General features: G+C 35.7%; 1 protein-coding gene across 1 annotated transcript; it reads right to left on the bottom strand.

The window, feature by feature from the left end:
* Nucleotides 1-7,802: 7,802 nt before the first annotated feature.
* Nucleotides 7,803-9,624, bottom strand: LOC141361373 (uncharacterized). Its single transcript, XM_073862470.1, has 3 exons — nt 8,655-9,624; nt 8,294-8,520; nt 7,803-8,162 (listed from the first exon to the last, which is right to left on the bottom strand). Exons 1-3 carry the CDS (start codon nt 9,015-9,017, stop codon nt 8,123-8,125), a joined length of 630 nt encoding a protein of 209 aa, XP_073718571.1. The 5' UTR covers nt 9,018-9,624; the 3' UTR covers nt 7,803-8,122.
* Between the last annotated feature and the right edge of the window lie 1,406 nt (nt 9,625-11,030).

The raw sequence follows: 11,030 nt of genomic DNA, 5'->3' as shown, positions 1-11,030 counted from the left end.
TTTGTAAATAATTTTCGGCATTTACCTTGCTACAGCGCGGTCCGTGACACACTTATGCCATATGCTTTATTAGAGTTGGACAATAAATTGCGCCTTGTGCTACAGAACTGCAATGGACTCTGATATTTTAACGAGCCAATGAGGTTTGTGTTATTTCAAAAGAGAATTAAAATTTACAATGGAGCGAACGCGGAGCGAGACGTTAATAAGGAGGGCGTGGGGAGGGAGCGAGGAGCGGAATATTGTACATCCAGAGTGGAGCTATTATGAAATGCTTTGAGCGCGGAGCGCAAATTCTTTCCACTCCACTCCGCTCACATACTCTGCCATCAACACAAGGTAAACCGTCATAGATATAAGTTTGTTGATAATCTCGTTTCTAAGGATTAACCTTCTAAGCATTTTGTTTAATGAAAATTTCTCAGCTTAGCCTTCCTATCAAAAAAATGTTGCATCTTTGTCTGAGACTCAGCTTCTTTTTAGCAATAGCTCGTGCCTCAAAGTTTACACCAAAATCCACTTACATAGTCTAAAATGTTTTCAGAAGGCTTAGAAGTACACCACTCATCAGCTAAACAGCAATAGGTCCTCGTACTGTACATCCAAACACTAGTTAATTTGGACTAAAACCGCTGATCCGCGTGAACTGTCTCTTGAATCAGAGCCGGAAGCACTGCAGATTCGCAGATCCGCCAGAAACATTGCAGACTCGAGACTCTCCGGCTCGGGGGCTACATAATCAGGACACAGTTTTTTCTACATTTTCTCTATATTATTTTGATATTATTATTAGGCCTATTTTTTTAAATGGTCGACCATACACACCAAATCTAAAACCTATAAGCATGTTTTTCAGAAGTGAAAGGCCTTCTGAAGGATGTATTGTGGATCTGCTTTTGAGGAGACTTCAGTCGCTCTATATATCCACTAACCGGCTGATTCGCGTGGATCAGCCGTAGCCGGTTAGTGGATCTGTAGAGCGAGTGAAGTCTCATGAGTCCCATGGTCTGCAAGTCTGCAATGTTCCTGCTCTGAGAATCTCGAGTCGCGTGGATCAGCCGGTTACAAGTGGGTCTGTACTGAGTTTCCTTGGCGATTTAGCAATACTGACTCAAATGACTCACACAACCCGGATCACTTTAGTGAGTGACTCACAGTAACCCGGATCCTTAAAAGGAATCAAGTTTCCCAGGCCTAATAACAGGTAGTTTGACACATAAGAGTGAGAAGATATAAATGACCAGTCTTAGACCAGGGCAGAGGACCACAACAGTGTCAATAATCAAATGTTCAGGTAAGTCAGAGAACAGTCATCAAAATCAGAGAAACTAACATTGGTTCCAGTAGCACAGTTTCATTCATACCCGGCAATGACACAGTTCTTTCAGTGATAAAGGGTGTATAATCAACAGATGCAGTTACACACTGATGTAACAACAGATTAGGGCTGCACGATTCGGAGAACAAATCTAATTGCGATTTTTCTTATCAAAATTGCGGTTCACAATTTAAAGTGCGATACATTAGTATATAATAAAATAGCTACATCCAGGTTTGTTGTGGTGGTTTTAATAGCACCAAAGAAAGATGCTGTGCAACTGTTTATTTAAAACCTCTTAAACATTGTACCAAGTTGTCTGCAGGACTTTGCTCTTCTGCAGACACACTTTTTTTCTTTTTTAAATCTAAGAACATTAAAAAAAAATACAATTTAACAAAAATGTATTACAAGTTTTATTTTAAATAACATATAGGCCAAAGTATTTTGGCTGTCACTACAACAATGCTTCTGACAAGCAAATGTTTAGTTTTTTTCTTTTAATCATAAGACTATACTCATCTTGTTTTACTTTTCAGGCATCTGTAATAAATGTAAATATATTAGTTATTAGAATCTATGATTTAACATAAGCAAAAAATACAAATAAAACACTGCACAGTCCTCACTGTAGGATTTTAAATGTGGAGCTGCAGAAGCTTGTTCAGTTAAGAGTAAGGACTGATTTTTATTTTTGGTGTGTAATAAACATTTCTGACACAGAAAGTACCAGGTTACTGTCACTTTAAGACACAAGACAGCTTTAAAACTGCTCTGCTTCAATATACTGATAAACATCCAGCTGTTTATGTTCACTTAGACAAGAAAGAAAACTTAGTGATCACGCGTGTGCTAACTGCTCTGTGTGTGTGCGCTTCATGAACCCTCGTGCCTGTAAATATTCAAAGCGGTGCAGATGTGCACATGCAAGAAAGTATAATGTACCTCTTTCGTCTGCTGTGTTCCGGGCTTTAATGAAACCTGCTTATAGTCTGATGAGGCGCTTGTCATTGTTTGCGATGCATGACGAGAAACGGACGTATATACACCATTCTTTAAGTCCAACATTACACAAAAGGGAAATGTTTTCGCGCATTTCTGTCCTTTCATTTGCCGGTTAACTCATTCACCGCCAGCCTTTTTGAGAAAAGTATTTGCCGGTTAACTCATTCACCGCCAGCCTTTTTGAGAAAAGTTGCCCACCTGCATTTTTGTGATTTTAACAAAATTTTCACAAAATTCCTTGCAGGAAAAATTATTTTCTATAAAAATATAAACATACAAATTATATCAAATTAAAGAACACACCCTCTGCTTTCAAACAAACAATAAACAAACAAACAAACAAACAACATGGGGAAAAAACGTTTCATTATATATTTACTTTTTCTACTTAATTTACCACTGAAATATGGATATTTCTCTTCAAAAATACAACATTTTGAGCAAAAAGCTTAAAAAATTTCGTTTTTGTAAAGAAATTTATGTTAGAGATCAGACTCAGAATGACTATCAAACATAAACGCAGTTAAAATAAACCATTAACTTTTTTAAACTTCCGTTAACTTTCGTTTTTGATAAATTTATCCACCATCTGATGGATAAAAGCGGTATTACACTTTCACTTTGAAATTCGTCCAGAAAGGCACATTTATTAGTTAAATATGAACTCATAAATGATGAGATAACTCGTCAATGGCGGTGAATGAGTTAATGAGTTATAATGGGTTTTAAAAATTACTGAATCCAAAATCTGCCAACTTCATGACATTCCGCGTTGTGCAGTTAATTCCATTTGTATGCATTTCGCGATTCTCTCCGTGTTTTCCGCATCGCGGAAATCATATGGCCGTACACTTTGTTGAGGAGTTGAACTGCTGCTCGCTCATGTTTTCCAAATGGTGTTTTCTGACGTGTAGTCAGCACCTCAGTGTTAATGCCCTCTATTGGTTTAAACTGCATCAAACGTAAAATGCGCATGACGCGAACTGTCAAAAACTGCGTACTAGATGATTGTTATATTTGATAGTTTTGAATCGAAATAAACGCAGCTCTTGCGATTCGAAAATCGCATCCATTCACATTGCGATTTTGGTTTAAAAACGATTAATCGTGCAGCCCTACAACAGATGTATCACAAGAATTAGGCAAAGGTGATCTGTCTCATCAAGAATATCATTAATGGTTGACAAGGTAGCAACTAAAACAAATGGTTTCAAAAGTCTTTCTTTCTTCTTAAGAACAAGACAGTCAGATTTTATGGCCAGACTTTTTACAATAAAAGCAAGCCATGTCTTACTAAAATTATCAACATCTGTTGCCTTAACATTCCTACTCACAGGAGACTTTGTCTTAGCTTGAAAGCAAAACTTACTTGTGTCATTCTTAAAGCTGACCAAACTAAGAGGCTGTTTACACTTGGCATTAACATGCGTTTTCATTGATCGGATCACAAGTGGACGATGTTAATGCCAGGTGTAAACGGTGTTCAAAACAGTTTGAGCTCGTCACTAAACAGCCTATTAATGACCCCTGATGGGTTAACACAAATTCATCAGCCATGAAAGCAGCTTCGGAAAGTTTATTCACTTTATGTTCAGTGATATGTACAGCTACAGCATGAGGAACAATGTTTAAACTCCTCCAAGAGCACTAGTTCTCTTAACTGCTCTTTAGTTGTAATTTTCATAGAAGTACACCAATGATCAAACAGATTTTCCTTTTTCCTTGCAAATTCAACATAAGTGCTTTCAACAGTCTTCTTATAACTCCTGAATTTTTGGTGATATGCCTCAGGGACGGTTTCTAAGCATGTAGCACAACAGATTTCACAATTTCATACTCAAAACTCTGTTCCAGTGTGAGAGCAGAATAAACTTCCTGGGCTTTACCCCTGAAAACACACTATAACAACAAGGTCCGAAACTTTTTCGGCCATTTCAAAGACAATCGACTCGTTCAAAGTTTCCTTCTCAGAAAAGTGTGTGTGTGTGTGCGTGTGTGCGTAATACATTGCAGTATATTGCAAAATATACAAAAGATTGCCGCTTTCAATATATTGCAAATTAATATAATATGTATGTGTTTATATATTTCAAAATAGATGCAATATTATATTTATAAATATCCACCATATTGTATTCCGCTTTATATGCAAAATTGTATAAACAATATATGTACAGATATAGTGTCACATGTATGTGTACTATATGGTAGAATATATTTCAAATATATGTAGATATGTGTTCAATATATTGTGGAATACATTTTAAATATATATGTAAAATTAGAAGGAAAATATGCAAAATATATGTACATATATATATTGGAACATGTATTGACAATATATGTATAGATATACTGTCAAGTGTATGTGTACTTTATATGGTAGAATATATTTCAAATATATGTAATATTATATGGAAAATATACATGAAATATATGTAGATGTGTGTTCGATATATTGTGGAATACATTTTAAATATATGTCTAATTAAATGGAAAATATGTGAAATATATGTACAGATATAGTGTTGCATGTATGTGTACTATATGGTAGAATATATTTCGAATATATGGAAAATATATGGAAAATGATATGGAAATATATACAGGAAATATATGTAGATGTGTGTTCGCCGTTATACACTGTTTGTTATGTTGTGGAATACATTTTAAATATATGTAAAATTAAGATTATATTAAGATATATACATGAAATATATGTAGATATGTGTTCAATATATTGTGCAATACATGGTTTTTTTTTGTGTGTGTGTTTTTTTTATTAAATTTGTTTCAGTTCAGTGTTAATCAGCTTGTTTAGTTCTACTTATTTTCTCATTTTATGGTTATAGTTTGCACCTGTTTTTAATCATAGTTGAGTTGTGACACCTGATCATGGTTTTGTTTGATTAGTCACTTACCCCTATATATTCTGCCCTCATGTGTTTGTGAATTGTCGGTTGTCATCTATGTTGCTGCTGTTCCTCGTGTGTGTTAATAAAGTTCCAGAATATATTGTAAATCCTATTTCATAAGCCTTGTTGTCATCGTTGTTTTGTGCATTTTGTAGTAGAATGAGTTAGATTTGTGACAGAAACATCATATATATATATATATATTTTTTTTTTATTAAATCTTAAAAGAGGAAACATAGATTATTTTTATAGCTTTCTTTGCTCATACAGTTTTTACCAAGGGTTTCCAAACTTTCAAGTCCCACTGTATATGGTAATGTAATGTATGTGTACTATATGGTAGAATATTTTTCAAATATATGTAAAAACATATGTAGATATGTGTTCCATATATTGTGGAATACAGTTTAACTGTATGTAAAATTAGATGGAAAATATGTGAAATATATGTATGTATATAGGAAAATGTATTAACAATATATGTGTACATATATGAGAACATGCAGATAAAATGTATGTACATATACAGTCAGGGCCGCCTTAACCTAATGTGAGGCCCTGGGGCTGAGAGGTTTTGTAGGCCCCTCATACCCTCGATTTATAGTCTCATTTTTTTTTAAGTGTAGTATCTAGGTAATCTACATCACAAAATTCATTAATTTCTTTCAAGACATACAACATTGAGTTTTCCCTCTTTGACCCAGAAAACACCATAATATCATTATTAACATATCACTGAGCCCACTTGAGCATAAACACAAGACACTTTATTTAACAACCACACACAGCAACTTGTGGTGATAATAAAACCAAAATGTATTTATATGTATATATGTATATAAGTATATATGTTTATAAGCTTTATGTTTATATAGTTTTTGGAATATACAAATTTGCAGAAAATTCATTGCCACTCACTTACCAAATGCTCAGCATAGTTTTAAAAATATAAGACGTTAAAGTTTATTTAAAAAAGTGAAAATGCATTCATGATAACAAAAGATAAGTCTTTATAGACAAAATCTTTAAAAATTTTATCAGTTATTTATTTTGTAGGATATTGAAGATATAGTATGCATTGTATTTAGTATTTATGCATACATAAGCATGTAAAACGAACAAGCATGAATATGCACAAAACAGACAGGGAACATACCTGTATATAAGATCTTAAAGGCGGAGTCCATGATGTTTGAAAGCCAATGTTGATATTTGAAATCACCTAAACAAACACACCCCTACCCCAATAGAATCTGGACCTTCTGTTGATAGACCCGCCTCACACATACGCAACCCGGCATTTGATTTGATTTGATTGGCTATAAGTGTGTTTTGGTAGTCGGCCCGTCTCCTTTTCCAAAGCGTTTTTCAAACATCGTGGACTCCCCCTTTAAGATAAGGAGATTATAAATATGAATGGTGCTATCAGGGGATGATCATTTGAGATGGTCTTGTCGCTCTTTACTTTCTAAGACTTGCACCTTTACCGTTGCGCCTCTTTGTTGTTTTTCTAATCTAAACCAACAGATGTGTGTACTGTGAGCTAACGTCGCGTCAAACTACATCGCTCCAGCTGCGCACGCGTCACTGATATAAACGCGAGTAAACTTATATTTTATAACAACTAACAGCATTATGTGCGGGAACTCCTTTCTTTATTTGGCGGCACAGTTTCTTGCCAGAGACTCAGCTGCACGAGCACTGAGAGAGCGAGCACGCGTGCGCAAAAGAGAGAGAGACCTGCACCTCACTGGTGCTTATTATGAAATTTCAGAAATTACTCTTTCATTTGTTGGTGGATTATTTCCCATTTCTTTGTCACACTCAGTCTAACATGCAGGAATGCCAAGTTGACAACGCACACTTAATTACATTACGCGGAATAGAAAAATCGGACTGTTAGGTCTGACATTTTATTTCACGGTAAGTTACCACGGACCAATCAGCAGACATGTAACGTGCAATTAGAGTGATTGACAGAAAACCTGACAAGTTACAAAACAAAATGACATTTTCAGCTCATCATTAACGCAAAGATGGGAGGCCCCTGGGCTTTAGCCCAGGTAAGCCCGTGCATTAAGGTGGCCTTGTATGTGATATATACAGTACATATAGACCCCTTCACGGTTCAAGTCACAGGTGGTTGTCACTGCGCATGTCGGGGTCAGAAAAGCCATTACAGCAGATTGAGTTGTGTATTATTTGGTATCGTCAAAAATGCCTACTTACGTCGTGGGCTATGAAAATCGCACCAGGTTTTCCCCTTTAAGTTTTCGCGATTCATGCAGAATCTCAAAAACAAAAAATTACAACATCTGTGGCTGCAAGCAATTAACGTGAAGACTGGAATAATGTAGTGCTCACTTCATTTGAGGTAAGTCATCATTTTTCAGCCCTGTTAGATTAAATTATAAAGCCTGGATGGTATGAACAGTTTGACCCCATGCTGCGCACGCACCCGATAGTCATTCAATGTTTACAAACTTTGAAGGGGTCTATATGCATCTTAATCTTCATAAATATGCAACCTGCAATACCACATATTAACACAGACTAATGGGTAATGTATAAAGCTATCATCTTTATTTTATTGTAATCAATTTACATTTTTACAGTATGCCATTAAACAGAAAAGTTACAAAATATAAATTAAAGCAAAATTAGCAATGTCTATTTAAATTATAGCTGTGCTGTTATACAATATAAATAAAATATATATAAACAAAATGCATGGATAATAATAAATAAATAATAAACAAACTTTTAAGGAAATAAATGGCCTTGGTTCCATCTTGGTTCTTCACTTATTGAAACGACTTATATAACCTTGCCCTTCACCTGGTGCCTTAGCTGACATATTTGACTGTTTATGGACTTTCTCACATCAGCTTCCTTGGCCGTCGGAAAATGGTTTACAACAGCATCTGTGGAACAAAACAACAATGATTACGGTCTCTCCCTCATTACTCCTTCTTCTGCCCCTCTGGTTCACGAAAATCTCTCCTGGCAAAGATGCAATTAAAACTGGAAAGCAACAGCTCTGAAAACAATGTACCTTGTAAAGCTTGAAGTTTCTTTGGGTCTAGACTCTAGAGCTTGTCGACGATCAGCAGTAGGATCCAGCTTGCTGACCCCTCCTTTCAGGTTGGACTTGAGGAGGACATCCACACTGAAGAGCCCCATCAGTGGCACCATTGCCATCCCATTGGGGGTGGAACAAGCTTTTGCAGTCTCCCAACAATGTGACGAGACAGTGACGGTTCCATCATTTCCAATTTGCACCTTTAGAAAACAAATAGATAAATAAGAGCATAAGCAAAGAAATAAACAAGGAAATTCACCACAAGCCATAGAATGCAGAAAATGCTTTAAGTTCTAATGTTTGTTTTGAAATTTACCGATTAATAAATACTTACTTGTGAAGGTCTGCTAGGTGTGCAAATTGACGTTTCACCTGGGCTGTCACTCTCAGCATTAGGGTCATTAACATCTTTGGTGGAGTGGTCTTCAACATCTTTGTTGGTGGTGGTGCTGATGGAAACAAGCTTTCTCACATCCACCAACAATGCTGGAATTTCTAAGAAAAAAAGTGCAACAAGACTATACAGACAGCAACCATAGAAGCCAATGTGCCTGAAAATCTCCAGTTTTTGAATATTAATCCATTTAGAGCTAAACTTGTCCAAGAAGCTACAAATCAATTGACTTATCATTAAAATAAACACATCGGAACAAGAAAAAGTGGTAGGACTGACCTCCATGGATGTATAGAATATCATTCTTGTTTGCACACATGGCTCATTAGACAACAACAATCAGTATAATAATGATACAGACTGCGTGCAAGTAACTTCAACCATCAGTCAATCATATGGAACAAACTGCAACCTCATTTTCTTGCTTATACCCGTGAGTGACAAACGTTTTTCAAGGGTTAACCTTGACATTTTCAAAACCCACATTTTTAGACTTGCTTCCCCTTCTAATTTAAATTATTCGTCTTTTTAATTCCAGTGATTTTTGTTAAGTTCTTAGTCTTGTTAATAGTTATGTCTTAATTAGGGGTGGGTCGATCCGATATCCTGTATCGATATTAGTCCGATATTGTCGAAAATGGCCTGATCGAATATTGTACAAGTTGGGGAGTACCATCCGTTCTGATACCAACACGAACCTTAACTGTCATGGCAACTTGGCGTAAAGGCGACTTACTGAGCAACATGACGTAAAAGCATGACATAAGCAACATGCTGTAAAGCGCGGCAAGTAGAAACCGTAGCTAAGCATAAGCAATAGATGAGACCTGTCCGGAGGTACTTTTTTATGTTTATCATACTTAAGTTATGGTTTACTTCAGACATTTACTTTACATTTTTATGGCTAACAAATGTGTTATTTGCAGCTTAACTGATTAAAAGGGCGATAGAGATGGTATTGGATCGGGATCGGTATCGACAGATACTCAAGGTTGTGGTATCAACATCGGTGTCACACATGAAAAAATGGTATCAGCCCAACCCTAGTCTTAATAAAGTTGTTTGTTTATTTCTTTCTCTTGTAAAGTGTCTTTAAGTATCTTATATAATTATTCTTATTTTTTGATTCTTTAAACATGCTTTTGCCATCCTTTCTAAACACATACAAGTGAGACGTGAAACATTTTAGATTTAGAAAACGTATTTAGAATCACCTTCAGATCTAAATGGATTAATAACATTTGATATAGGTACTCAATACTTGCCTTTAACTACCATGTTCCGCAGTTTGGTATTTTCTTTCTGTAACACCTTGATCTGGCTCTGCAGGTCTCTGATAAGGTCGCCCTTTTCCTGGGTGGATGATTCTGCTCTAAACTGGTTGTACTCTGACAGTAGTTCCTCCTCCGCCTGTCTTTGTGCAACAATCTTGGCCTTTTTCTAAAGGGCAAAGATGTTAATTTTTAATATTTAATCATGTATAATCCACTACACAAATGATCCCTAATGCGAAATAAATCTATGCTGTTTAATTACCTATTTTTGATTTTCAGAGCCAGAGACTTTGTCACCAGTACTGGTATCTTCATCACCCAAGTCTTGGCATTTTGCTTTTCTTACCCTCTTCCCTGGCATGTTATCTGGGTAGAGTTCTCGCTCAGCAGCTCTGAGTGTAGCCTCTTTTTCTACATAAAATGTAGAAGGACATATTTTCTTATTTCCAACAATCAACACCATTTTAATGAATAATAAATTCTACAGAAGAAATAAAAAATTATTATGTGTCCCATTTTCAGACTTCTTTAAAGAAGTAGTGCCAGAAGTAGTAGTGTTTTTTTTCCAATTATGTATGCATCTATTGATGAAATTGATAGTAGTCATGTAACCACCTGGCCAATGGAAAAAGACCTTGCAGTGATAGTGTAGTGATCAACAAATTTTACTGTACATATATATATATTTTTTTAATATATGTTCCTTTGTTTATTACAGTTTGTTCAGTAACAGGAGTCTCCATGTCTCTCTAGATTTTTAGTTTAGTTTCAGCCCCAATTTTGTCCAACCAGCAAAAAGAATTCACACAGGATACAGATTAAACAATTTAGATTGGAAGTGATGTCACAAAGAATTGAGCTGGCAAAATTCAAACGGGAACATTTTAAAATGTATGCTAATATATTGGTACCCTTTCAGTTATGAACATTTTCCTCTGGAAAGCGAAGAGCCACTTTACACTGGTTTACGACTAACCCAAGCGCAGAGTTTTTTATACTTATACTTTTATTTGTTTTGAGGCACGGACTCCAAGGCATGGCT

Source organism: Misgurnus anguillicaudatus, chromosome 24, assembly GCF_027580225.2.
Source record: "Misgurnus anguillicaudatus chromosome 24, ASM2758022v2, whole genome shotgun sequence".
Taxonomy (NCBI): domain Eukaryota; kingdom Metazoa; phylum Chordata; class Actinopteri; order Cypriniformes; family Cobitidae; genus Misgurnus; species Misgurnus anguillicaudatus.
Note: the sequence above shows the minus strand (reverse complement) of the source record. Positions and strands in the feature narration are given on the sequence as shown.